Consider the following 27,959-nt stretch of genomic DNA (forward strand, 5'->3'; position numbering starts at 1 on the left):
GAAATAAATAAGGAGGTATACCGAGTGTAATAATATTATTATTTTAATAGTATATCTCGAAATTAACCGAAATATAGTTTTCGTAGCTATCGAGAATTAAGAGGCGGTAGGGACCTTTCGTATACGTTTTAATATACTTATCGAAGTATTTAATCTAGTTTAAGCTTATTTCGTTATTAATTTAATTATTAAAAGTCGGCTTAATTACTTAGTCGCTTAGTAAATCGGTTTCGCGGGATTAATTCACGAGGTAATATTAGCTTTAAACGATTAAAAACGGCGAAATATATTAGCTTTACGAATTAATATATTTAATCGCCGTTACCTATTCTTAATTATTAAGCTAGACCGACTTCGTTTTTCTATGCCGCTCGGCGCGTATTACGACGAATATTAACCCGATTATACTTATTATAAAGCCGGTCTCGTCGAAATTATAGATATTTTTATCGACGATCCTATATTTCGCCTTTATATTCGCGATTAATGTAAACTAAGTAAAAATAACTTTAAAATCTTTATAAAAAGCTTTTTAATAATTATACCGACGATTTATTTTAATCTTTAAATTCGAGTCACAGTTAATAAAGCGCTTAATTTAATGCTTATTAACGCGGTCGTCGCCACGCGCCGTGGTAAGTAGATTAACTATATCTTTTACACTAGCGAGATTAAAGGGCATCCCTCGAGTATTTAAATTAATTATATACTCGCGGAGCACCTTTTTTTAATCAAGTTTAATCGACGTTAATTATATACGATTTCGCGTCGTAGAGTTCGGCCGCGGAGTCGGTAATTTATAAAGGATTATAAAACTCGAAAGGCTTTCGCAGTAACTTTTTAACTAATAGGTTTTAAAAGGTCTCGTATTATTTAAATCGTTAAAACGATTCGATATTTTAATAACTCGTTAAGTATTATTATTATAAAAATAAAACGCGTTAAAATTTAATTAATATAATTAATTAAAAAATAATACGAAAAGTAATATAATTCGTTTAATAATAAACCACGTTATATTTTATCGTGATTCTTAATAACTTAAAACCGGTTTTTTAGCTTAGTCGAACAAGAATACCGAAGATAATAACCTGCACTATGAGGCTTCTTAGGAAGACATGTAGAGGGGAGTACCTATATACCTTATACATATGTGCATTTTATTTTAAGGAGCGCGAGCTGAGGTACTGTGTCCATTTCTGGTTATCCATGAGAGCACGGCTCTCATGGGCCACTTCGTCAGTCTGGCATATATTGGATCTATATAGCTGACCTCACTTGTGTCGCATTTGTCGTGACACGTCAAGCTTTCACTAGATCCTTGCTTTCCTCGTGTCTCATTTTTCGGGGATTCCTCCCGTCTCCTCCCCCTTTGCATTGGTAACCAGGCTGCGGAACTGCGGCATCATTGGCCCAGTCCGAAAAGTCGGTGATTGAAACGTGCACCAATTCAGTCCCACAACGCATGAGTAGGTGACCCCAGATGGCTCATGGGGATCGGGCTGGTCAGGCGTAGCTCATAGTTGGCGGTATTACCTTACGTACTCGCCACTACTGTACTGAGAGCGAGCGAGCGACCCCACCCTGGCAGGGAAAAAAGGCGCTCCCAGCACTCTTTATGGGGGGTCTGGCAACAGGAGAACCGAATTGAAGCTGGTTATTTCTGTGTCTTTTTCTTTTTCTTTCCTCTAGGACCTACCTCCTCTTCCCAAATTATCGCGACCTGTTGTTGTGGCCAGGACTGATTGCAAGACTGCAATATCGCGCTACATCGCCAAAGCCCCACAGTGTATAGTGGCTGATCGTATAGTCAGTCGCCAGAGCCAAGCATCTTGAATAGAAGCAATCGTCACCACAGCATCAGCCAAAATGTTCGGCAACCGCAAATTCTCCATGAACCGGAACACGGGTGTACCCCGTATGTCTCGCCGGTTCAGTGTTGGCGAGCCCAACACCAGCGGTATGTCTTAATTCCCTATACAGCGTCTTGGCGCCAACGGGGACGTTATGGTGTACCTTGGCATATGCACGGCGCTGCAGATCGAGACTGACGAATACAATGACGCACAGAGACCAGTTCCAAAATCCATCGTCAGTTCCGTGCCGCCCACGAGGGACATCTGCCCCACGCTGGTCTCGATGCCAGCCGTGCTTCGACGGGTGTAGTCTGGTGTACCGAACGAGCCAGCGAGTACGGATTCCTCGAAGCCCCCATGAATGGGCAAACCTGGGTCAGGGTGCTCCCGAGGTCGAGGATGACATTGAGGGTTGCTTCCCGCGACCTCAGACCATCGATGTCTCCTCCGCCGCCCGAGAGTACGGTCCAACCGCCGGTATCAAGCCATTGAGAGAGGCCGTCGCGCACCTTTACAACGAGCATCACCGTCAAGGCAAGGAGTCGAAATACACCTGGGAGAACGTTGCAATTGTTCCCGGTGGTCGCGCTGGGCTGATCCGAATCGCGGCCGTTCTGAACAACGCCTATGTCGCCTTCTTCATCCCCGACTATACAGCCTAGTATGACTCCTCACATCAAAACAGACACATTTATGCTAATTAAAACGGCAGCAACGAGCTTTTGTCAGTTTTTAAAAATTTCGCGGCCATTCCCACACCTCTTGACGAGAGTGATGGTTACCACATACACCCCGACAAGATCGCCAACGAGATCGCCCGTGGTACCTCGGTCATTCTCACCTCCAACCCCCGAAACCCCACGGGCCGTGTGGTTGCCAACCCTGAGCTGGCCGAGATCCAGGACATCTGCCGAGGCAGGGCTACCCTGATCAGCGACGAGTTCTACTCGGGCTACAACTACACCAGCGACTGCGATGGCACTACCATTTCTGCTGCTGAGAACGTAGAGGACGTAGATGAAGATGACGTGCTTATCATTGATGGGCTTACCAAGCGTTTCCGGTTGCCAGGCTGGCGAATTGCGTGGATCTTGGGCCCTAAGGAGTTCATCAAGGCGTAAGTAGCTGCATGCGATTCCTCAAATCCTGACCAGAGTACTAATCATCTCAAAGTATTGGATCTTGCGGTTCTTACCTTGACGGTGGAGCCAACGCGCCTTTCCAGGAGGCAGCTGTTCCTATGCTTGAGCCATCGCTGGTACAGACCGAGATGGTGGCGCTGCAACACCACTTTCGAGTAAGCTCACCCCTGAATAACCTCATTGGAAACCCCAGTTCCTAACCTCGTGGGACACAGGCGAAACGCGACTACGTCTTACGCAGATTACGGGATATGGGCTTCGTTATCAAGTACGTCCCAGATAGCACTTTCTATCTATGGCTGAACCTGGAGGGTCTGCCCGGCCCCATCTCCGACGGTCTGAACTTCTTCCAGGCCTGTCTCGAGGAAAAGGTCATCGTTGTCCCCGGTATCTTCTTCGATCTTAACCCTTCACGACGACGAGATCTGTTTGACAGCCCTTGCCATCACTGTGAGTTGCTTTTTTTTTTAAAAAAATCCTTTTAACCCTCCCTTTTTTTTCCTCGTCTCGCCTGGACTAGTTATACTTACTAATCATCCTTACAGTCATCCGATTCTCATACGGACCCAGGATGGAAACCTTGAAGCTGGGCTGTGACGGTATTGAGCGCGTTGTCCAGAAGTTCAAGAAGTTCCAGAACTAGGTGCTGTCTTCCATGGATATGGCGATTCGGTATATCAACAAGAAATAGACGCTTCGACATTGCGTTGCGGAACTAGACAACTCTGATGACATGTTCGGATCTATTGTCAGATTTGGAATACACCAAGTGGGAAATCGAGGGTTTAATGAGCACACGCAAGTGGTACCACTCTCACTAAGGAACCGTCCGAATATGAATGAATATATACAAAGAATATTCCCTCAACTAGTACGCGACGTGTGTGATGTATACTGCTGAAGTACGATCGGGATTAGTAGCCGCTGTGCCTCGCCTTGGCAGAGTAACTCCACGTAGAAACGAACGATGGCAGCGGGGGATGGTCAAGACACGGGGTCGTTAACCTTCAATATGTCAAGTGATCGGATCGGTGCCCCAGAAGTCCACTTTCTAAAACTGCTGTAGCCAGAGTGCCAAGCAGAGAGGAGCCCTCCGCGTTCGTCTGGTTATGCGCACCAATCCGGGCCGCCAGCGGCGGGGGCAAAGCTTCTCCAAACAGGCACTTCCCCGGGGAAAGACCCGAAGTTGACCGCCCCCCACCCGTACCGAGGAAAGTTACGACGGGGAAAGGATGAGAGGTTGAGACGGCGCTGCCTGTGGATTGATTGTTGTATGGTATAAATTAGCAGTAGTATAACTTCAAAATTCTATCGATTCCCTTTATTGTCCTTTTCTTTACAATTATACTACGTTCTACAATTTATCCTGTTCTTGACTACTCGCAGCTCAGCACCCATCGTCGAAGACAACTGACAGACAGCGTACGATGACGACCTTCACGAAGCTTGGCGCCGGGGAGACCCCGCTCATAGAGGTCGACGCTCGCAAGAAGCTCTCCAAGATCGATCCCATGACCTATGGCGGATTCACAGAGTACGACAGTCCCCAAGTTCACTATTCATATATATCTCTATATACATTTCACATGCTTCCCAACCTACCTTGAGGGAGAGGACTAACATTGAAGAAAACAGGCACATGGGCCGCTGCATATACGGCGGCATCTACGACCCGGGCAACCTGCTCTCGGACGAGCAAGGGTTCCGCAAGGACGTCGTCTCGGCGCTGCAGGAGCTCGAGATCCCCGTGGTGCGGTACCCAGGCGGCAACTTCGTGGCGACGTACCACTGGGCCGAGGGCGTGGGCCCGCGGGACCAGCGGCCGAAGCGGCCCGAGCTGGCGTGGCTGGGCGTCGAGAGCAACCAGTTCGGCACGGACGAGTTCATGGCGTGGCTGGACGTGCTCTCGGCCGGCCGCAAGGACGGCACCCGGGTCGAGCCGTACCTGTGCCTCAACATGGGCACGGGCACGCTCGACGAGGCGCTGGCGTGGGTCGAGTACTGCAACGGCACGCGCGACACGTACTGGGCCAACAAGCGCCGGGAGAACGGGCACCCGGAGCCGTACCGGGTCAAGTACTGGGCGCTTGGCAACGAGATCTGGGGTCCCTGGCAGGTCGAGCAGATGACGCAGGAGGACTACGCCAAGAAGGCGGCGCAGTGGGCCAAGGCGCTGCGGCTGCTGGATCCGGACCTGGTGCTGATTCTGTGCGGCGAGGACGGCACGGGCACGTCGTCGTGGGACCACCACGTGCTGGACCGGTGCGTCGGCGTCGTCGACATGCACTCGATCCACATCTACACGGCCGACGGCGGGGACCACGTCAAGAACGCGACGGCGCCCCTCAGCGCCGAGCGGGCCATCGAGATGACGGGCGCGCTCATCGACCTGGCGCGGGTCCGCAACAAGGTCCCCGCCTCGAAGCCGCCGACCAAGATCTGCTTCGACGAGTGGAACGTCTGGGACCCCGTGCGCGCCCCCCGGGGAGCAGGGCGCAGAGGAGGCCTACACCCTATCTGATGCGCTGGCCGTGGCCGTGTGGCTCAACGTCTTCGTGCGGCAGTCGCGCTACATCGGCATGGCCAACATCGCCCAGACGGTCAACGTCATCAGTCCGCTCATGACCTCCCCGGACGGCATCACGAAGCAGGCGACCTGGTGGCCGCTGCTGCTCTTCAGCCGGTACATGCGCGGCTGGACTGTGGCCTGCCACGTCACGGCTGGCGCGTATGATGGCCCGACGAACCCGGAATGGCTGCAGGGTACTTTGGAGCATGGCGCTCCCTGGCTCGATGTGAGCGCTTCGGTTGATGAGGAGGGCATGGTCAACCTGGTTGTCGTGAACATCAGTGAGACTGATGACTGCGTGGTTGACCTCAAGGGGGTTGGCCAAGAGGTAACGGCCTTCAAGGTCACTGGTGATAACGTCAAGGCCACAAATGTAGCTGGAGAGGAGAAAGTCAAGCTGACAGAGGAGAAATGGGACGGAAAGGGCAAGTACACATTCTCGAAACACTCCATCACTATGTTAAGGTGGGCTGGGGCTTGATGTTGGCCAAGAAGTGTGCATGGGAAAATATTCGAGATATATGCCTAGGTACTACTACTAGTGATAAGTGTACTTTGGAATATTGTAAATAAATACGCTGTAAAATGTCAATATCTGCTATGTGTGCCCAATAAGTATTTCAGTGTTTAACACGCTTTTGATAATACAAAACCAATCAGCTCCAAACAGAGGTAGGTAGGTATCCAACGACCTGAGGAAAACCCCATTAGTCGCTGAACATCTCGTCGACCTGATGCTCGAACGATGGAGCACAAGCATCATGGCCAGAGCAGGTCGTGACTCAAGGCCACAAGTTCCCAAACAGGGCCCGGGCCAGCAGTGCCTCGACCCCGCGTATTCTTGGGTTCTGTCGGCCGACCAGACAAAATAATTCCGTGTTTGTCCCACGCGAGACGATTCCCATATATGCCATATCTAGGGCAAGAAAGCGCACACGCTAGATAGTTTACATTCGAACGCCATCCCAGACCACGAACATCTTTGTAGACCAGTGATATACTCAACACCATCCAGCGGTCTGGTCTCATATACCTCCTGGTATATTGGCTCCTTATCCGGAAAGGAGTTAAATTCGATGAGTAAGCCTCCGCATTCATGCTTTTGACGCTGGATTTCCTGACAAATACAAAGGAAAGGAGACCTAGATCAGTCATCGAAAGTTGATAACGGCGAGCTGGGATTGTGTTAGTAAACCAGTGAACGCGAGAGAACATCAGGAAAACCCACTCTATGATTTACGCCGTAAGCAAGTTTTTGACCCGTTGCGTCCCAGCAGAGACAATGCTCATCCTCGTCCTCGGAGTCGACATTTATTCGAGGGCTCAGCCAGCCTGGGTGTGGCGACCTGCTCCAGCTTGCCCGTGGAATACTGTGGTCTCCCCACCTTCCATATGAGAATCCTCTCATTCGTGGCGCCAGCGATGAAAGCCCCATCTGGAGTGAACGCCAGAGCGACAATGGGCGAATCCATAGTCATCTGACATTTAGGCTTCCCATCACCAGAAAGAGCGTTCCAGACGAAGATCGCTCCATCGACGCCACCCGAGGCAAGTAGCCTTTCGTCATCCGGTGGGCTACCTGCCAAAGGCTGCCAGGCCAATGCCGAAGTCATGCCATCATGAGCTTTGATTTCACGCCGCTTGCCCGAAGCATCCCATATCTGATAGCAGTCAGTAATCATGAGCCTGGCAAATCGTAGTGTTGGTACTCACGTCAACAAAGCCTTTCTCCCCACACGTAGCCGCCAAAGAGGATCGCCAATCAAACTGCACTTGGAGCAGATTGTCGCCCTCGCGCGTGTCGAACCTCTTCTCCTCGGTGATTTTATCTTCGGTACACTTGAACGAAGCCATCAGACTGCCTCCGCAGAGTAGGAATTCGACCTCGCTTGTCCATGCCACGTCCAATGGATCGGCGTTAAGGTCGTGGTTCGGCAGCGAGTACGAGATGGTGTTCGATGTCGTGGCACCGTAAATAGTTATAAGAGTCCCGCCCTTTTCAGGAACCACGGCAAGAATGGCAGTGTTGTTCGGATTCCACTTGAGTTTGATGATGGGGGACTCGGGAACCTCGAAGTGCTGAATGTGCGTGCCGTCGGCGCTCCAGAGGCTGATGCGGCCCTTTTCTGCCGAGTCCGTGGCGATCGCGATGACGGTTCCATCCCCGTTCCATGCCATGGCTGTGACCATGGAGGAGGCCGTCATGTCGTCCTCGATGAGGCTGTGGAAGGGGGGCGACACATCCCCGTTGGTCACGTGACCGTCAGATGCAGGGTCCTGTTCGGGCAAAGTGGTTGTTGCACGCGAGACGGTCCAAACTCGCGCTAGCGCATCGGTTCCAGCAGCCGCCAAGATGGATGGATCTTGTGGGTTCCACTGGCAATGCAGCAGGACGGGTGCGTTTGCGCTGTTGACCTTGAAAGTAGCCTGCGGTGAGGAAACTGCCTCGCCAGCGCCCAAAGGAATGAAGGTGGTTTCCCGTGGTCAATTCCTGGACTTTTTCGACTTGCGTGCCCTGATCCGTACCGTCGGTTCGCGGCGTCGGCGTCGGCGCTTGCTCGCCTTCCAGGGGTGACGGGTAAGCGTGGTTGTCAGTGGCATTGTCAAGTTCCATGGGGTCCGTGGCTGCATTGACACCATTTTCGTACCCATTGCTCAGACGAGGGCGCTTGGCCGGGGAACTGCCATTGAGCTGCGGCTGCTGTGGTCTGTCACCTGGGCGTTTCCGAGCATTTTCGACGTCGCCAGAAGTTGGCGAAGGTTCTTCTGGGTGCTCCGGAATGTCTTCTTCATGGTCTGCGTCTGCGTCCTCCTCGTCGGCGTACTGATGAGGAGATCCGTCTTGATCCAATGGGCCAAACACCCCTAGCTCGACTGCCTCGGCCTCAGCCGCTGCGTTTTGAGGCACCTGCACAACAGATGTCAGTGGCCTTGCCCCTGGGCTGGATCCGCGCAACGTTTTGGTTTTTTGAGATGCCACCCCGTCTCCAATCGGCCGTCTCGCATCACACCGGCGCACCAACGCATTCCAACGAAAACGTGCATTCTGGGGAAAACCGACATACCTTTGATTGTGTCCATTTTCGCTCAACTGAGCTGTACAGGAGACCTTTGTTTACTACATTAACCAGTGCATGACTTTTGACGTAGCGTGCGAAGTCCAGCTGCCGATGCGGTTCTGCAACGTGCCACTCTTTTGGAACTTGAGTGCCGTTTCTCGGTAATCTAGACACGCCACTGTTAGTATCGCGCAACGATGCATGCCATCAACACGAAGCAATCTGCATATTACATACTTCCTTCTATAAGATATCGCCATCTATAGTTTCTGAGGTTAGCAATTATCTCACGAAAACAGCATCCGCGATGGAGGTTGAGAGACATGCATTAGATAATTCAGCCTCTCTGAATTTAGAATTTCCTTCATGGTTGCGAGCAAACTAGGCGTCTACCCTTGGCTTTGCTTTGAAAAGGCGTCCCTTGAGATGAGACTGGCCGGCCTGGTGAAATGTCGAGGCGAGGCGAGTTCGAGATCCCCTGCTCGTTTGTAATGTCGTAGGGACTGCGAAAAGAGAGAGAGAGTAGAGAGAGAGAGAAAGGGAGAGAGCGCGAGTGCGTGTGTGTGTGTGTGCCCGAGAATAGAGCGGGAAAGAAACAGATGAGCTAAGGTTGCTGGGGAACCTGACCCGGGCCGTGGGAGGCAAGAGACGCTCTCGTCTGTCTCAAAGTGCTGAGATGCTGGATCAGGCGATGGCCTGGCAGTAGGAGGGAGCAGAAGGAGAGACGCAGTCCAGGAAGTCTTTTTTCTCGTCGTCAGTCTGTATCGTGAGATTTTCTTGCTGTGGAAATCAAATTGAAGAATGGCAAGAAGCGCAGTCTCTCAAAGGTGGAAAGCGGGCTTCTCCCATGGAAGCCAAGCCGAACCTAGATGGTGCTAAAGTGGGCCGGGATGGGTTTAGCTGCTTGGAGGACCTTTAAAACGGTACGTAGAGTCAAGTCCAGTCCAGTCAAACTTGGGGCCTGTTGTCTCTCTGGCGATTTGCTGCCGGTGCCTGCGTGTGCCTGGTACTTCGTTCTTTTTCGGTCTCTGCTGTCTGGGGCTGCGCTGCCAGCAAAAGAAGCTTCATCCCAAACCGTCCTGGTTTGCCCGACTGCAGATTTCTGACTGGCGGCTAGTTTGTTCAGGCGGTAATACGCACAAGATAAGCTGAGTACCCGAGAGAGGAGAGAGAGAGTGTGTGAGAGAGCGCTGCTGCCTGTCTGCCTGTCCAAGTATTGATGCAGAGAGAGATGTATGTAGTTCCGTGTCCTCTGCAAATTGATCAAAGGAATCGAGAAAGCGTACAGGAGTAAAAGTGACCTAGGAGTATGTACAATAAACCGCTGTGCATGCAATATTGATCATCCATGGGAACAGATGAAAGCATTGGATCTCTGGGAAAAAGCTGGACCGTTGCTCCATTCCGACACGACACATCTCCAAGGGTCTCTCTGCCTAGTGTGCTCTGTAGTGAACGGCTGGGCCGGTATGGTAGCGCACGGTTTCGATGTACTTCATGTCGGGTGCACAAATGGTCTTCCATGCATGTATCATCCCATGCGCATGTACAATCATCATGAATGTAACCCTTCCCTGCCTGTCAGGCTATGTACCTCCCATTTGGCCCTTCGTCAATCGGCCCAGACTTGAGTACCGTACCGTATCATGAAAGGAATCATGTTCTGGGAGTCGCTGCTTTGCTTTGGTCTGTAATATCCCCCAGAACACGAGGCATCGGGATCTCGCTTTGCAGCGCGGTGCGTAACCATGCGATTACGGTCGCTTGATCGATACATTGAAGGGGGAGAGGTCCGGGTCTTGGCTCTTGCAGATGCAGGCTGTTCGCTCATGTGTGGAGGTGAGAGAAAGCGGCCAGCACATCAGAGAGGCCTTGTTTGTTTCAGCATTTTATGGTTCTCACCTCCTCGGTGCGCGCGTCCTTCTGGACGCGATAACGGGATGCAGGTTACATGTAGATACATGTCTTTTGCCGCTCAACCTACATATCGGAGCGTCAAATGATAAGCCAGAGCTGCTCCTTATGCCCTGGCAAGTTTGCATTTTGGTAAGACGGGCGGGCATGCTGACCGAACCGTGGGGTTTACCCTGAAGCTGCTAGGGGTACCTACAGGCTGGAAGGACCAAAAGTAGCAAGGTAGGTATGCTGGAACATCAAATCTCGAATGGTCAGTCAGCCCAGTCACAGTATGTATGCTTGATTCAATCTCCTTGTCGACACAACCTTGGCAGCCCCGAAAAGAGCCAGGGGGGCTAGGATGGGCCGCCAAGGCCAGACAAGCCTGCCTAGTCGAAGGAGCATTCAATATGTTGGGCTGGGTTTCTCGATTGGCACTGGGTTCACCCATCAGCTCGCTCGACCGACCACTGGTGAAATGAACAAATCCATCCACTCAAAGCAGCTGTGCTGGCTGGCTGGCTGGCTGGCGCGACGAGGTTGAAAGCAGTCATTTCAGGATTTGAAAGTATTGCTGCAGCTCGGCTGGGGCTTTCGAGATCATTGCCATGCCCTGGGCCGTGGGGAGCTGCCCCGATGAAGCAGAGGAGCAGAGTACGGAGTAAAAACAGAAACATTCCAAGTGGATGATCGGCAGACACAATCGCTTGGTCACAGATGATCGTTGTGTCCCGACTACTATCCCAACACGGTTAGCCTTCCATGCTTCTCTCACGCACAGCTAGCAGCTCACGCGCATGATGCAATTTGAGATGCCACAATGATGAGTGGCCGACTGGGCAGGCAGTGGACTGACTAGTCGTCGGTAGCGATCTCGCTTCCGCAATGAAGGAAGGAGTCGCTGCGCGGGTAGAATACCTGTCTACGAAGAGGAAGAAAAATACCACAAGCCACTGCTGCTTGAGCGTGCAACTGTCGGACGGTGTTAAAAATGATGTCCAAGGCGGTCAATACTCGGCGTTCAATGGTGTCCCTCTGCGGCAATGGGCTCCGGCCTGGAAGCCAGGTTTCTGGCCAGGTGTGTTGTGTTGGCAGTAGGCCGGGTAAGATGCTAACTAGACTAGGGTCTCCCGGGTAGCAGTCGAATGTTGCCGAGACTGCAGGTGCGTTGAGATGTAGCGGGGGATAAGTGCAGAGGTTTGTTGTCGGGAGCCGGACGGACGGCTGGGTAGGGGCGCAAGACCACCTGAGTATGAACAGTAACAGTAAAGGAGACCTCCGTCATTAACGGCTAGCTGATCATGTCATAGATGTGAGTGAGGTCCTCTTCAAGCGTAACGGTTGGTGATAATTCCGTCCTTATTATGATTAGAGATGGCCCAAAAATGGACACCTTACAACATGAAGGGGGCCCAAGCCGATACTTGGAATCCGTACGGGACACCATGATCGCTTGGCTTGGCCCATCTGCAGCCCGCCCTCCCCATCTCTGTGTAGGCAGTGCAGTGCATACACGATTTCAAGATCAAAACCCGAATTTGCACACCTGCTGTGTTCCTCCACCGACCCGGTGCATGTTTGTTTGGAAGGGATCAAGACTTCAACTGATTGTTTCGCTTGCGTGGTAGAGCATCCATGACATGACTCGGAGGCGGTTGGTTGCACTACCGATTTTGAATCTGCGCCCCTGGCTGCGGGTCGCTCGTCAAGTCCCGTCAGGCCCCACATTTTGGGTGCCAAGCCTATTTCTTCAAGGTGAGCGTTTCTGTCACCGGCGAGCTGGGAAAACCTTCCAAGTAGGTTAGCAGCAGCCAAAAGGAATCCAGGGAGGAAGGCTGAGACGCTTGGGCCACCTGCGGCGCGACTATCGATCCTGCCTCTAGGCCGTGATGCGACACTGTCCCGAACGTGTCTTTTTGGGGGTGTGATGTGCATAGCAGCTAGGCATATCTCAACGTCCAGAGCATCCATTTCTTCATCCACACTTCGACCACGCCGGCAAGCGGGATTCCCCAAGAATCGATTGACGGCAGGAACCTGTTCGAAAACCCACCGGGACTGTTGTGTATGGATATCTCCGACTTCGCTTGACGCAGGACGCCATTGTCAGCATACAGCCATGCCCCCGCGACTCAATATCCCCCAGTCACCCGGATCCTGCTGGTTGCTCTGCTCCTCCAGTCGGTCTTGAGTGCCGCAGTGCGATACCGACAATGGTCTGCGCAGTCGGAAATCGTCGTCGAGTGGCTCACTCTTGTGCCTCAGTTGTCGCTGTTCTACCCTGGACCTTCGTCACGACTACGTTGGTGGAGAGTAACATCTTCACACTGTCCATTGCTGGTTTGACGCTGTTCCATGGCGGGCGCTACCTCGAACGTGCTTGGTCATCCAGAGAGTTTGCAAAGTTTCTATTAGTGGTGTCTCTGATACCCAACATGCTCTGCTTCCTGGTGTTGGTGATGCTGTTTACGCTTACACGCAACGAAAGGTGGACGTAAGTGACAAACCCCCGATCCTAAATGCGATTATCGCTGCCTAGCAACATAGACTGACGCTGTTCGCGGAATAGCCTGACCACGATTGCCGGAACCATTCCTTTGCAGATATCCTTCCTCGTCGCGTTCAGCCAGCTCGTTCCCGCGCATACTGTCACCCTGTTCCGTGGTATCTTGTCGATGAGGGTGCCCAAGTTCCCTCTAATATACATTGGCGTCGTGACGATCCTTTCGCTAACGCCACTCCTCACGAGCGCCTCCCTGTTTCTGTCCTTGTTCGCCTTCCTGACGAGCTGGACGTACCTGCGCTTCTACAAGACTGTGTTCCCTGACCTCGACTCCTCGCAACCGACTTCGATGCGGGGGGATGCCAGCGAGACTTTCGCCTTTGCCGAGTTCTTCCCGGGACCCGTAAAGCCATTTGTCGCCGCTTTCTCGGACCAGATATTCAATGCCTTGGTGGCGATGAGGGTCTGCACACCATTCTCGCCAGGAGATGTTTCGACCGGCCAGGGTGGCAGCTATCTGCCGCGAGGTGCCCCTGGTGGTGTGAGAGCTGAGGCAGAAAGGAGACGAGCTCTTGCGCTCAAGGCTTTGGACCAAAGACTACATGCAGCGACGTCTACACGAAGCTCATCTCAACCGCCTAACCAAACCAGTGGCCCAACCATAAGCACCCAGCCACAGTCTAGCACGCAGACGGCCATGACATCTCAGCCTACGGCAATGTTGGGAGAGACGAACTACAACCCGGATCATGACCACGAAAAGGAAGGGTCATAGGAGATTGTTGTATTTTATTAGGGCCTACCGGAGTCTGGTTATTCTATTGTATTCTAGTCAAGCATGCGGCATGGAGTAGTAGGACTTAGAATTCGAATCGGCTGGTGTTGCGGATAGTCAATTGTATTCTTGATGCGACCCTCTCTCGTCTTGACCCTTGACGATTACGAAAGCGTTCCTTCGAATGAGCTCCCAGGCAAAGACGATACGTCGTAAAGTATACATGTGTTATATAATATCCAGCCTGCATCATCGTTCAAACACTCATGTGATGCAGACATGCCGTTTCGTCGGACACTTGAGCCATCTCGGCAACGTGCTACGTCGTGGCGCCGCAAGCGCTGGTTGAGCACGGCGGGCATTAGCTAATAATATACGGGCATCCGAGATGAGCCTGACTGTTGTGGCTGGCGTGGAGAAAGACGGCTGCGACCTTGACAAGCCAAGTGGCACCTGCTCTGGGAAACTTCAGACAGGCACAGATTGTCTCAGCATCATAATCTACCTGTTCCACCACAGATGGATCGGCTGTGTACGGGGGCGAACGGATGCATATGTATGTACGTGCAGACAGACATCTCTTCGAGCGAGTGCTACGGAAGACAAGACGATACACCAGCAGCACAGGCACACAAGTGACGACCTCTGACTGACTTTCCTGGCTTTTGACAACCGTCAATGCCCATGAAGCGGGAAGAAAAAAACTCGGCTCGTCGGTGGTTCTAAGATAAGACTTTTTTTTTGCTTTCGTTATTTTCGGGGACAAACGGATGGGGCAGGCGTGTTTTAGATGCTCCTTGATGGAGGTTCGATGATCCGATCTACATACGCCCATCGTTCCCAGCAGCGTCTTCCTTGTCGCTTCATGCGTCCCGATCCCGCAGAATTGTTCTGCAGGCCTGCCTAAAATAAGATGGCCGTGTTTCAACTGCACACCCCCCTCCCTCCCGTATCGTATCTTCTCATAACCTAGGCTAGGTAGGCAGGCATCTTTCTCGCCCGTTGTAAATAAGCGAGCGAGGGCAGGCTAGGCTTGCAGCAAACCAGCAAACCAACCACCCTGGGGGAGGAAGGGGGTAGGTTAGGAATGGAGACATATCTATCTCATCACGCATTGCATATTTAGTTACATAGTTACCGTACCATACCGTTTCCCGAATTGATAACTCGGCTTCCGCGCCGGGGAAGGTGACTACGTAACTACCTACCTAATCTACGGCCAATCCCTGCAACAGTACCCTTAAGATGGGGATTCCGAAATGGCGCAGCAGGAAACAAAGGGCAGCCTGGGTGGGTGCAGGCTCTTTCTCCATACAGTAGATAGATTTGTATCCATCAATGCCTAAAAAGAGGCCACGAGAAACAGACATCAATCAATCATCAGTACCGTCCGGACCTTCGCCTGTGGCCATGAACGCCAAGACGACCGGTAAGGGGACTGATTCGTGGGACTAATAAGGGACTGCAGGGAACTAGAACCAGCTCAACATCTGAGGCACAGTTCTGAGTCTCATCTGGTCTGGTGTGTGTGTGTGTGTGGGCGCGGGCGTGGGCGTGCATAGCGTAAGTGGTTTTTCTTGTATGTACATGCCTGGGCTGGCTTAGGGGCACGCAGAGAAGACAGGCAGGCAGATGGATGCAACAAACAGCGGTGGGATGGGGAGGGCCCCCAGCCAGTGGCTGGCCTCTCGCCCTCCCTCTCTTATCGCCCTGTGTGTGTGTGGCTTGCTCCCCCGAGTTGAGAAGAAAGCAGGGGCGGCGCGCCGGTGCGGTTCGACCCCAGCTAGCCAAGCCAACAAGCCTCTGCCATCTCTCGGCTGTCTCGTGCGGGCAAACTGACGGCCGATGATGATGAAAGGCGGTTGCAAGGGTGAGAGTGGGGTGGGGTCGAACGCATGGGTGACGGAGCCGGTCAACCCACCCTGAACGCCAAGTCATGCAGCCAGGCAAAGAAAGAAGGGCAAGGCAATCTGGTTACTGCATCTCTCGCGCGCGCGGCGCTGTTCTTGTTCATGGATGGGTGGTATCTATGCGCGTATTGCTATATGCCTACATACAGGATATATATGTATTGCCCACAGGTGCGAGAGTGTGTGAGTGGAGCTGCCGCCGCCGAGGGGGAACTCACTCGTACAGGCGACAACAACACACCCCTCACACATACGCACACACTCACTCACTCTCTCACACACACATCCATCGGTGGAAGCACAGGGGAAACAAACCGACCTACGTACCGCTGTACCGAATCAACCCCCAGCATGGCGAATGAGGAGAGTGGCCTGGTCTGCATATGCAGCACAGCACATGTAATGTATGCATGTATGTACGTGTATGTATGTACGTACAGACATAATACATAAGCAAGTATAGCCTCCTACAAGGGGCAGGCTCGATCTAGATGTTCTGATTAGGCTAGGGCTTGGGGCCGAGAGTTAAGCCCTTAAGCCCCAGGAATTCTCCCCCCATCTAGCCCGCGCCCTAGCCATGCCGCCGCCCAAAGTCTGGACGGCGAACGACTGACTCTACCTACCACTCGTAAATTGGCACCGCGTCCATCATGGCCTCCCTGTTGTCGTTCCTGGAGCTCTGTAAACATCCCAGCTAAGGTTTTATCAGTTGTTTCTCTTGACGCTGCGGGCGTTTTAAGCCTAAAGAAAGGATGCGTCCTCTCGCCTCGTCGAACGGAGTTTCTTCCGTTGTATCTATCTTCTGATATGCTCATGATACCTACTCACAGTATCCCCCCTGCTTATATACGCCCGTACATGCACCCCCTCACCGTTCCGGGCAACCACATACCACTTCGTCACATAAATACCCTGGCATACCGCCCGCAGATATTGAATGCCGCTCTCGTTACAAAAGCCGAGCATCACCAGCCACTTACATATGAAGTTGGTAATAACTAGTCAACGGCCTAACCTTGACGACAGAGCCTGCCTATTACTACCTTGGACCACAGTACATACGATGCGCAGGCGAATGCTTGCCTGACTCTCCCACAATGCCATGCCTGCATACATATGTGTATCACCCGCATCGCATAGCCACGCCTACTGGTTCGTGATTTTCTTGTATCTGGGAGTGTACGAGTAGTAATATGCTGGGGAGTTAAATGGAACACACCCATATCCCGGCATTTGAATTATTCTTTATCTCTATTCGTGGATACTTTATACTATGTGTTTGCAGATGCTATACGATGAATGTGGCGCTTGAGATCCCGCGATTGTCCGTGTTTGCTGCAGTGCGGGAGTGTATGGCGCCTGGAAAGTTCGTCTTGGAAGGGGACAAAGCACCCGTGTCAAGACAGGCCGGTTCACACTGAAAGCTCCCAAGACAAGATATAAGTCATGGAACCCGCGCGCGTGCGCCAGGAGTCAGTCAGTCAGTCAGCCTGTCTTGCGTACGCGGTAAAAGGGAAATCAATCTCAAGTTGGGCGGAAACGATTCCCACTCGACACGTGGGTGGAATCAGAAACAGGTCTAGCGGCTGCTATCTCGTAGTACCCTCCAATGGGATGAAATGCTGGAGAAGCAGCAGCAGCCATTCTTTTTCCGAGTCTCACCCTCTTGAACGGGCACTACCACGTCACAGTTTGGCGGCAGCATTTTGCTCTCGTTTCCGGCCTTCGCAATAGTCTCTCCTTTCCTCCCAACTAAAGAGTCAGGAAGGATCCCCTTCAGGTTTATTTTTCCGCAACAAAGTATAATGTTTCAAAGCCAATCCCACCTTTCACCACAACAGAGAAACATGATGATGCATGCACACACCCACATGCGACACACACACGACAGTATTAGACGCGTGGTTATATATGTATTTCGGGAAAACTTTCTTTAGAGCATACCTTATCTCGCCTCGGCTAGCAGTGCCGCCCGAACTCTAGGGGGGCCCTCGCTGGGACAGCGGCTCTGCTCACAATGGTGCCGTTTTCAGCCTCTCTCACACGTTCATGCGCCAGTGCCATCTCATAAGACCGAAACAAGTGTGCTGGAAACGACTGGGGGGAGGGCTGTTTCGCCCAATCTTGCTTGCCTGCTTGGCCCTTGCCAACCACGACATCGCAATGGAGAGGGGAGGAGATAGTCCCGACCCAGATCGATATACTACACTACTCCAGACGCATAGATAGATTTTGTCTAGCCATCCATGTGTAATGCCTACTTATCTATCGTTGTCGGTGCATAGTCGAAAAAAAAGCCGGGCCAGATAGATGGATGTGACACAGCGTATCGACAGCCGGCAGGCAGGGGGCACGTACGCAATAGAACCGATTATTAAGACACTCTGTCACGGCAAGTATCTCTCACGCTTCACGGTAATATTGGCTGGCCAGCGCTTGCTCGGTAGCGTCTCCGCAGCCGATGGGACGATCTGCATGCTCGACACCAGCGGCCAAGCCCAAGAAAGCCCGGCAATAGCGGCTCACCTGACACGATTTGGCCCACCCAAGAAAGCACCGAACAGAGGAATAGTCTGCGCTCTTGGCATACATATACAGTCACATCGCCAGCAACATTTCGCTAACCACCGAGATGAAGCAAAAAGACCAAATCTCTTCTCGGTCGTTAGCTTCCAACACAGTCTGCCTTCTTCCACACTCCACACTGTCCCGGAAGGAAGGGAGGAAGAGGGCGGGCAGGTAGGTAGGTAGGTAGGTAGGTAGGTAGGTAGGTAGGTCAGCGACTACCGAGAGGGCGGGCAGGTAGGTAGGTAGGTAGGTAGGTAGGTCAGCGACTACCGAGAGGGCGGGCAAAGCCTCTTTTAGCATGATCACGTCAACCGCGAATGTGTATGTGTACTGGTATGTGTTTGCTTTTCGGTGTGTGGGTGTTGTGTCAAGATTGCCCATCGCCCACAATCCGGCTACTCTGATGATGCATATGTCGCCGTAGTCGTAGTGTGCTGTAGGCAGAGCGCGGGTTGGGATTGGGCTAAATCGGTAGTAAGGGCGTGTGTACGTGCGCCGAAATGGGTAGCCGAACGATGACGGAGTGTGCGATTACTAACTAAATCCTACGGACAGCGCGCCGCGTGTGAAGTACCTACAGGAACCTACCTAGGTAAGCTTCAGGGAGCTGTTATTATGGGGGTCCCGTATGTAAGCCAGCGTGTGAGAGTAAAGGATTTTCTAGAAGGCTGGGGACAGATTAACCATCTTGAGTAATGCACCCTGCGCGTTTTTTCTGTTTTAATTCGGTGCGCTGACGGGGCCAGTTGGCGAGGATAAATACTCCGAGCTGCGATAAGCGTCCCTCAATTTAAATGGCCTCCTCTTGGCTCCCTGACGGGTGGATTAGTGGGCGAGGGAGTGTGGCCGCGGCCGTGAGTGTGAGCGTGAGCGTGAGGGTGTGTGTGTGTGTGTGTGTTTGTGTAACCGGGTGCTGTGTGGTGCGGGTGGGGCCTGGGCGTGTAGATAGCCCCCTGGCGGATGGCGTGTGGTGTGTGGGCGGCTGAACGGAGACAAGGACACTTTTGGGGGACGAGGAGGGATTAGGCCGTCGAGCCCAGGGCGTGTCATCATCATACTAGCAGCTGGCATTCTACTTTAGTCTGGGCGGCCATGGTCCATGGATGCTGTTGGATAGCACACCTTGTTTTTTTAGTCTCCTTCCGCCGTACCAAACTATGGGAGGGTACCGCTTTTCCCAAATGTTCCTTGCCGCCACCACGGCGATGGGCCAAATTTGGAGCAACCTCTGGCTGGTGCGGGCTAAAAGTCGCCCCTTTGTACCTGGCGAGTACAGTGTCTCCACGTTCGTTACATTAACCTTGACCTGTTCCAAACTCATTCGTTCGGGGTTCCTGGGGCTGAAGTACGTACTCGCACGCTCAGAGGGTACCGTGGTTTGGAAGCCGGCGGAAATGGCCGCACTGGTAACTGTTACAGTTCGCTGGACCGGTAGCATGTAATGCATCTCATCTTAGGCCTAGAGCGCGCAGACGAGCGAAGCAGCCGGCCAGTTTCCCTCCAATGCAGGCAGACACAGACGCTCGTTAGAGTTTCCATGTGTAATGGCAGGAACAGATCAGGTACCGGGCGAAACAAGCATATCGCTCCTTTTCGTCGAGGCTATCCTCCTTCTTTCTTCGCAACCTCCATCACCCGGTTGGCCATAGCTGATGCCAATGCCGAGATGAGATGAGATAGACTTGCTCGTCATGTCATGGATGTTCCATACCTACAGTACCTAACCTACCTCCCTACCCCTACCATACCGTCAACTCCTCCACCCGGAGCCCAATGGGGCATTTGCATCTACAGTATTGGCCAGCAATGCAGCAGCAGCAAGGCGAACACACGGCGCAACGCATGTTCAAAACACCATGTTACCTGTGACCTGTCGCTACTGGTGACGGGGCGGGCGATAATGAGAAAACAATAATATATAGGGATGGATACTTGATGCCTAAGAATAACGGGGGAGCACGAGTGGACGAAGGGGAGCGCGCAGCACAGAGCAGGGCAGGGAAGCGAAAAAGAAAAAAGGTGGATGTGCCATCTTATGTGTGGGTGAGGCCCGTGAGAGTACGACAAGCGCCGACCCCACAATCAGCCGAAGTAAGCATGGGTACATTGGAGACACAACCAAGTACACAATGGCCCGGTCTTTTTCATGTCGCCTGCTCCAGGGGACCGCTTCCCATCTGCATGCTCCACATTACGAAAGTTGTTCTTACGAGCGTCCCGTGGGTAAGGGTAGTTTGCAGCGAGGAGGGAAGACTGAAGAGAGCAGAATTATTGTCTGCTTGCTCCGCCCGTCCTTCTCCTTCTGAACTCGTTCACCACCCAAACCTATCACCCATCTCTTAACCTTCACCCCCTTCACTCCCACACCTTACAATCCACAGGCTGGAGCTTCCACCCAAAGATCCAGCCTTGGTCTTCGCGACACCTCTGTCGCTCCCTTTAAGCTTTTAGCTTACACCCTTATCACTCTCCTTACTTGCCTCGCCTGGCACAGACTTGTTGGCGAGCGAGCACATTTCCGCTTCCTCTGTCAGCAGCCCAGCCGGTTCGGACAAGCAAAGTCCGGCTGCATTGGCAACCCAGACTCCTGCCTCCTGCCCCGACTATACACCGCGACCACGACGACGTCTCTGTCCCGTGTCGCCATTGTCGCCTCGGTTCCCCGGCCGGGCCTCAGATCTAATATCACCGGCGCATAGCTTTCTCGCGTACAGTCGCGAACCGACTCGGGCCTAGCTGGATCGGTCGGCTCTCGACTCGACCTCCCCTGCTCTTCTTCTCCATCCTCCCCCCTCATCGTAGATACCCGGCCATCTCGTTCCAAACTTGAGTCTGGTAGGGCATCATGGCAAACCACAACCCGTCGCCTCAGATGCCGATGCAGATGCATCACGGTGGTCCGCAGGGGCCCCCGCCCAATGCCGCGGTTCACTATGGCGCTGCCGCCGCGGCCCCTTCTCGCCACATCAGCACCGTCAACGAGCATCTGTGGATGCAAATAGGTAAGCTCGCCCGGCCCTGCGTTCTACGCGAAACAGATTGCTAACCCCGTCGCGTATACAGGCAGTTTCTCCGAACTGCTTGGCAGCCTCGACGATGCAATGAGCGCATATGAACACGCATTGCGCGCGAACCCACAATCCATCCCAGCGATGAACGCCATCAGCCTGATCCTCAGGACGCGAGAGGAATTTCATAAGGCCGTCGAGTTCTTGCAGGCTATTCTAAAGATTGATGATAGAAACGGTGAAGTGTGGGGAAGTCTTGGTACGCGCCTGCTTACCTCTCTTAGAGTTGCCGATCGTGACTGACTGACCTTGTTTTTCTTTTCGTAGGCCACTGCTATCTCATGATGGACGATCTGCAGCAAGCGTATGCCGCGTATCAATCGGCTCTCGTAAACTTGCCTAACCCCAAGGTTCGTCGTCCAGTACCCATGATTACACTGGCTTATCACTGACCACTTTTGTAGGAACCTAAGTTGTGGTATGGAATAGGCATTCTTTACGACCGATATGGTTCTCTCGAGCATGCCGAGGAAGCTTTCTCGCAAGTTATGCAAATGCAGCCAGACTTCGAAAAGGCCAATGAGATTTACTTCCGACTTGGCATAATATACAAGCAACAATCCAAGTTCGGTCAAAGTCTAGAGGTTTGTCTCACCCATCCGCCATCTCTTAAAGCGGCCCAGTCATGCTTACCTCTTCTAGTGCTTCAAATACATTGTATCTTCTCCTCCACCGCCATTAACCGAGGAGGACATTTGGTTCCAAATTGGACATGTCCACGAGCAGCAGAAAGACGTAAGTAATCATCAACGCTATAGTGTTGAGCACACATAGCTAATGTCCACTTCTCTCCAGTATGACAATGCCAAGTCTGCCTATAACCGCGTACTGGATCGTGATCCGCATCACGCCAAGGTTTTGCAGCAGCTCGGCTGGCTGCATCACAACCAGAGCAGCAGTTACCAGAACCAGGAGCGCGCCATTGAATTTCTCGAGAAATCTGTAGCTGCCGGTAAGTGAATGAAAACAAAAAGTCGACTCATGACATGGCGCTAACATTGCAATGTAGATAACAGCGATGCGCAGAGCTGGTATTTGCTTGGGCGATGCTACATGTCGCAGCAGAAGTATCCTAAGGCTTATGAGGCCTATCAGCAAGCTGTTTACCGCGACGGGCGAAACCCTACTTTCTGGTGCTCCATTGGTGTGCTGTACTATCAGATTAACCAGTACCGCGATGCTCTGGACGCGTATTCTCGCGCCATTCGCCTGAACCCTTACATCTCGGAAGTATGGTATGATCTCGGTACTCTGTACGAGAGCTGCAACAACCAAATCGCAGATGCGCTCGATGCCTATCAACGAGCTGCCGAGCTGGATCCCCAGAACCCTCACATCAAGGCCAGACTGCAACTCCTTAGGGCTGGGCAGTCGAATGGCGTTGTACCCGGCGGGCCTGCTCCTGCCCCTACGGATGTGCATCCTCAGTCTTACCAAGCTCAGGGCCCACAGGCCCTCAATGGACGGGGGCATCGAGTGCGCCGCAACAGCCACAGCCCGGCCGTCCCCTCGGAGGAGGACCTGCCGGTGCCAATGGTTACAGACTCTCCGAGATCAACCCTCCTCAGCCTCCCAACCCCTATGACCAACGAGAGCCTTTCCGTGGCCCAGCCCCGCCTATGCCGCGCCAGCCAAGTCCCCGCCAAGAGCAGCAGATGAGGCCGTATGGCGAACCAAACCGTCCTGGCCCCCTTGGTCCTGGACCGGTACCCGGGCCTGCTCAAGGGCCAGCACCGGGGCCTGGGCCAGTACAAGGACCCGGCCCGGCACCTAATGCCGGCCCTATTAGACGGGGTCCTTCTCCCGGTCCTCCTTATGGGCCTCAACCCGGTCAATCCCAACCGCCTCCGGGATCGCAGCATGCACCGGGTAGAATTGCCAACCCCAACTATACTGGGCCAACTATCCCTGCCAGTATGACGCCCGCCAATGTGCAACCTCCGAACGGAGGTCCTCCGCCTCATTCGCTCATGAATTACCGACAGGGATCTCCACGCCCGGAGTCGCGTCCTCCTATGCATGACAACCGAATGCCTTCGCCCAAGTCGGCATACCCGCAACACCCACCACCATACGCTCACCATCCCGAGGCTGGCCCAAGCAGTATGGATACTACCGTCCATACCCCAAAAGGCCCGATGGGCCCGGAAGGACCCATGCACCGTGATGATCGCCCATCTTCCGTCGGCCCCAAGAGAATGCGAGAGTGGGAGGAGGACACCTCGATGAAGAAGCCTGCTTCTGAAGAGAACAGAGCTATTCTCCACGACATGCGTCACCGACGTCCTTCAACTCCGCTACGCGGTGGTGCCGAGCCTTACCGCCGCAACTCTCCCCGAAGCCCATCGCTTTGCGGATGAGCAGCGTAGATTGGACGACCAGCGCCGTGCGGCAGCAGAAGACCAGCGTCGTACCGAGGATATGCAGCGCCGCGCCGAGGAACAACAACGCCACGGCAACGAGCAATACCACCCCTCAGATGCAGCCCATCACCCCCCAGCACACTCAATGCCCCCAAATCACCTTCCACCAATGCAGCAGGGTCCTTCACCCATGCAGGGCATCATCCATGAGGCCCCACCGCCCAGCGCCGCTCCCAAGGAGTACCCCCAAGACGAGCGCGCCAGGGTGGAACACAACCCTACACCAGCTCCACCTCCGCTCAACGAGCCCGAGCGTGCCGCCAGGAAAATGGACGTCGATGAAGATTATGACGACAGTGGTGAGGAAGAAAAGAAGGTCCCCATCGGTGGCCCAACCTCTGGCCCGCCCTCGGCTGCTGGTGACATGAAGACCACGACACCGACCAGCGCGACGATGAACGGCATAGTACCTGTGCCCACCCCCAAGACGGAGGGCACTGCGTAGGATTTGAATGATAATAAAGCCAGGAGGTACATATTTGATTGATGCTATCAGTGCACCGCAAGGTGATGGCGGTGGCGGTGGCGGTTGTTTTGTTGGAAGCACAGTCATGATCATACCCAATTTCCTTAAATCGTTCTATTGTTGAATTCGAACTTCTCACTGCGTGTAAATCATCAGGGAGGCCACTTGTTAGGATGACGAGCTTGAGCTTGGAGTTGGTTGATGGAGATCGAAAGACAGTCGCTAGCATTCACTTTATCCAGCACATTTTTGCAGTGAAAATGAATCACATATTACGCATTACGAAAAGCTGCAGCTTGTCTCGTGTACTGTGAGGTTCCTACTCGTGATCGAAGACCTGCACTATATTCGACGTAAATTGCACCTTTGGGATTTGTAGGTCCATGGCTCGCAGTATTTTTATACAAGACAACGATACGAGTCAAGTGTAGCAGTCTTAGTGGTGAATACCTGTAAACATGTGTTGAGTGTGAACAACTGGGACCAAATGTGCACGGATCACTTCGGATTGCCTATCTGGTGGGGGATGGTCCCTAGATCTCCTATCGTTTGTTAGTACATGTACTTATCTTATCTCTCTCTATTTTTTTTCCCCAACCCTAACGGCATTTTCGGTTTTTCCGTGGTTTTTCCCCAGCAGCGCCTACCGCACCAACAATTATTGGGGCAAGGGCGCACCAATACAGCAGCCAACTGCAGAAAGCCCAAGCCCGGGAAATTTGTGGGTAGCACTCTTTTGCGCATCCATCCAGAAAAGAGTCGAAAACTTGTGTAGTTATTCCTCTCTTCTCCCCCTCAACCACCCATCGCCAAACGAAAAAGACTGCACTCCTTTACGACAGGAACAGTCTTCAAGATGTCTCACCGAAAGTTCGAGGCTCCCCGTCACGGTTCGCTGGCATACTTGCCCCGTAAGCGAGCTGCCCGCCATCGGGGTAAGGTCAAGTCGTGAGTACCTCCCGTCCGTTTTTTTGCATGGCGGTTTGCGCAACTGGGAAATCGAAGACGACAATCGTTGGGACTGCAATTGGGCATTCATGTGTGTGTCGAGTCGGCAGTGGATGGCACAACAAATGTCCCAGCGACGGATCTGTCTGCTTTCGGATGTGCTCGTTCAAGAATATTTGCTAATCAACACGACTCTTTTCTTCCAGCTTCCCCAAGGATGACCCCAAGAAGCCCGTCCACCTGACGGCTACTATGGGCTACAAGGCCGGTATGACCACTATCGTCCGCGACGTCGACCGTCCTGGTGCCAAGTCGCACAAGAAGGAGGTTGTTGAGGCCGTTACCATTATTGATACTCCACCTGTACGAACAACGCAGCCCGCTTGGCTCATTTGTGCCTATGGCTAACATCTTTATTCTAGATGATCGTTGTTGGTCTTGTGGGCTACATCGAGACTCCCCGCGGTCTGCGATCGCTCACCACCGTCTGGGCCGAGCATCTGAGCGACGAGGTCAAGCGTCGCTTCTACAAGAACTGGTACAAGTCCAAGAAGAAGGCCTTCACCAAGTACGCCAAGAAGCACTCCGAGACCAAGGGCTCCACCATCACCCGCGAGCTCGAGCGCATGAAGAAGTACTGCACCGTCATCCGTGTCCTCGCCCACACTCAGATCCGCAAGACGCCTCTTAAGCAGAAGAAGGCCCATCTTATGGAGATCCAGGTCAACGGTGGCTCCGTTGCCGACAAGGTCGAGTTCGGCCACGGTCTCTTCGAGAAGCCCTTCGAGGTCGACACCATCTTCGAGCAGGATGAGATGATCGATGTCATTGCCGTCACCAAGGGTCACGGTTACAACGGTGTCACCGCCCGTTGGGGCACCAAGAAGCTTCCGCGTAAGACTCACAAGGGTCTCCGTAAGGTCGCTTGTATCGGTGCTTGGCATCCGTCCCACGTCCAGTGGACTGTTGCCCGTGCCGGTCAGATGGGTTACCATCACCGTACCTCGGTCAACCACAAGGTTTACCGTATTGGCAAGGGTGACAACGAGTCCAACGCTTCCACCGAGCAGGACGTCACTAAGAAGTCCATCACTCCGTAAGTTTCCCTGTTGATGATGAACCAAAGTATCGCTATTAACATTGTTCCAGTCTGGGTGGCTTCGTCCGTTATGGTGAGGTCAAGAACGACTTCGTCATGGTTAAGGGTTCCGTCCCTGGTGTCAAGAAGCGAGTCATGACTCTCCGCAAGTCCATGTTCACGCACACCTCGCGCAAGGCTCTGGAGAAGGTCGAGCTCAAGTGGATCGACACCTCGTCCGAGTTCGGACACGGTGCTTTCCAGACCCCCGCGGAGAAGAAGCAGTACCAGGGTACCCTCAAGAAGGACCTTGCCCCCAGCTCTTAGAGAGTTGGTCACGTCTTTCCTCGTTCTGGTTCTGGTCCATGTATCGGAGTTTCTGGGTTGCTTTTCTCGCGGCTTTTCGTGACGGGCATGGTGGTATGAAAATAGGAATCTGATACTGCAGCTAATGACAAGTTGCAATGAACAAAAGCCCAAACTACCCAGTATTATCTTGCAAGGCACGTAGTGAATATCTTGTGACTGTTGTAGTTACCTTTTGAGGCTGTACCTATGCCAAAAAATCTCGATTTGCTATCAGTCGCAAGGCTGGCTCTGTGGTTTGGTGTGTACGTAGCTGGTGATACACGTACTTTGTTAGTGGCATTCTGCCATTTTTACGGGAGTTTGCGTTGCCAGAAACCCAGCAAGCTTAATACGTCATACCAATCAATCAAACCGAACTGCCCACCCTGATCAACCCTCCTACAGCTGCATGTCATTGCCAATGCTAATTGCACCTATTTCCCAGTCACTTAGACATTCCATCTGTCGTTTGCGTGCATTGTCGTCGAAGAGACCTTACGTGATCGTGACTTCTACGAAAGATCGAATTCGGTCAGGAATAGAGTGTGCGAAGATCTATACAACACGCGGCGACTCTACGCTCCGCAACTTATCATCCGTAGGCACCTTTCCGAGGTCCGTTTCTCGACCAGCAAGCACTCGCGAAAGCCTCCGCGTCTTCACGACTAGCCGGAGACTCAACATGGCGTCAGACGAAGACTACATGGCTTTCCTCGACAAGGCCAACAAGGACCCGAACGAGGGCTATGCGAAGCCGGCCAGCAGCGGCGGCGCGAAGCTCGAGTTCAAGGCCACAGGCCACGGAGCCCAAGTACCGGCTGCCTTAAAGGAGGCGACGCAAGATGCGTTCTATGTCAGCGATGCGGACGAGCCGTTTGTCCCGGTCTCGCTGAAGTGGGACGAAGGCGGAAAGGGCTTGCCGAACGAAGGTACGCTGACACCCACATGACGAACGCATTTCAGAACACTACTCTCCGTCTGTCCTTACCAGGATGGGCGGCTTTGGGTCTACAACTGTAGCATGAGAGGGACCTTGCAGGCTAACACAAATGTGCTACCAGAGGAGTTTGCGACACTGATAGGCCACCCGAACCCGTCATCGGCCAACGTCGAGCTTCAAGACCCGGCGGACTGGGACCCTCAGGGCCAGTATAACAAGATCCTGGAGGCTGTGCGCAAGGCTGGCAAGGGCAATGACGTCCGGGTCTACAAGGTGCCCAAGGACAGCTCGAGGGTCGAGTACTGGGTCGTCACAACCGAAGGCAAGGGCAAGGATGCGAAATTGGTGGGTGTCAAGGCGCTGGCTATCGAGAGCTAGTTTGGTCCTTGAATGGTATTGCAGGGCATGGG

At 53.0% G+C, this 27,959-nt stretch overlaps 8 protein-coding genes across 8 annotated transcripts; 7 read left to right on the forward strand and 1 right to left on the reverse strand.

Moving 5' to 3' along the window:
- Positions 1-1,869: 1,869 nt before the first annotated feature.
- Positions 1,870-3,641, forward strand: PG997_001273 (uncharacterized protein; the record flags this gene model as incomplete). The annotated part of the gene is made up of 7 exons (XM_066805588.1): positions 1,870-1,960; positions 2,071-2,231; positions 2,288-2,517; positions 2,569-2,973; positions 3,030-3,153; positions 3,214-3,448; positions 3,544-3,641. 7 exons carry the CDS (start codon positions 1,870-1,872, stop codon positions 3,639-3,641), a joined length of 1,344 nt encoding a protein of 447 aa, XP_066675361.1.
- A 784-nt stretch (positions 3,642-4,425) lies between these two features.
- On the forward strand, positions 4,426-6,048 carry PG997_001274 (uncharacterized protein; the record flags this gene model as incomplete). Its single annotated transcript, XM_066805589.1, has 3 exons — positions 4,426-4,532; positions 4,634-5,468; positions 5,491-6,048. The coding sequence occupies 3 exons, from the start codon at positions 4,426-4,428 to the stop codon at positions 6,046-6,048; spliced, it is 1,500 nt and encodes a 499-aa protein (XP_066675362.1).
- Positions 6,049-7,238: 1,190 nt separating this feature from the next.
- On the reverse strand, positions 7,239-8,886 carry PG997_001275 (uncharacterized protein; the record flags this gene model as incomplete). The annotated part of the gene is made up of 4 exons (XM_066805590.1): positions 7,239-7,994; positions 8,065-8,475; positions 8,633-8,792; positions 8,864-8,886. The coding sequence occupies 4 exons, from the start codon at positions 8,884-8,886 to the stop codon at positions 7,239-7,241; spliced, it is 1,350 nt and encodes a 449-aa protein (XP_066675363.1).
- Positions 8,887-12,735: 3,849 nt separating this feature from the next.
- On the forward strand, positions 12,736-13,800 carry PG997_001276 (uncharacterized protein; the record flags this gene model as incomplete). The annotated part of the gene is made up of 2 exons (XM_066805591.1): positions 12,736-13,016; positions 13,092-13,800. 2 exons carry the CDS (start codon positions 12,736-12,738, stop codon positions 13,798-13,800), a joined length of 990 nt encoding a protein of 329 aa, XP_066675364.1.
- A 7,323-nt stretch (positions 13,801-21,123) lies between these two features.
- On the forward strand, positions 21,124-24,214 carry PG997_001277 (tetratricopeptide; the record flags this gene model as incomplete). The annotated part of the gene is made up of 9 exons (XM_066805592.1): positions 21,124-21,280; positions 21,342-21,545; positions 21,614-21,696; positions 21,751-21,930; positions 21,989-22,081; positions 22,142-22,298; positions 22,356-22,873; positions 22,915-23,629; positions 23,688-24,214. The coding sequence occupies 9 exons, from the start codon at positions 21,124-21,126 to the stop codon at positions 24,212-24,214; spliced, it is 2,634 nt and encodes an 877-aa protein (XP_066675365.1).
- Positions 24,215-25,091: 877 nt separating this feature from the next.
- On the forward strand, positions 25,092-26,283 carry PG997_001278 (60S ribosomal protein uL3; the record flags this gene model as incomplete). The annotated part of the gene is made up of 3 exons (XM_066805593.1): positions 25,092-25,183; positions 25,390-25,546; positions 25,606-26,283. 3 exons carry the CDS (start codon positions 25,092-25,094, stop codon positions 26,281-26,283), a joined length of 927 nt encoding a protein of 308 aa, XP_066675366.1.
- A 95-nt stretch (positions 26,284-26,378) lies between these two features.
- On the forward strand, positions 26,379-26,588 carry PG997_001279 (60S ribosomal uL3 domain-containing protein; the record flags this gene model as incomplete). The annotated part of the gene is made up of 1 exon (XM_066805594.1): positions 26,379-26,588. One exon carries the CDS (start codon positions 26,379-26,381, stop codon positions 26,586-26,588), a length of 210 nt encoding a protein of 69 aa, XP_066675367.1.
- A 703-nt stretch (positions 26,589-27,291) lies between these two features.
- On the forward strand, positions 27,292-27,927 carry PG997_001280 (ribosomal protein L3; the record flags this gene model as incomplete). Its single annotated transcript, XM_066805595.1, has 2 exons — positions 27,292-27,538; positions 27,671-27,927. The coding sequence occupies 2 exons, from the start codon at positions 27,292-27,294 to the stop codon at positions 27,925-27,927; spliced, it is 504 nt and encodes a 167-aa protein (XP_066675368.1).
- Between the last annotated feature and the right edge of the window lie 32 nt (positions 27,928-27,959).

Source organism: Apiospora hydei (genome assembly GCF_038363865.1).
Source record: "Apiospora hydei strain CBS 114990 chromosome Unknown utg000002l_segment0_segment0, whole genome shotgun sequence".
Classification (NCBI taxonomy): Eukaryota; Fungi; Ascomycota; class Sordariomycetes; order Amphisphaeriales; family Apiosporaceae; genus Apiospora; species Apiospora hydei.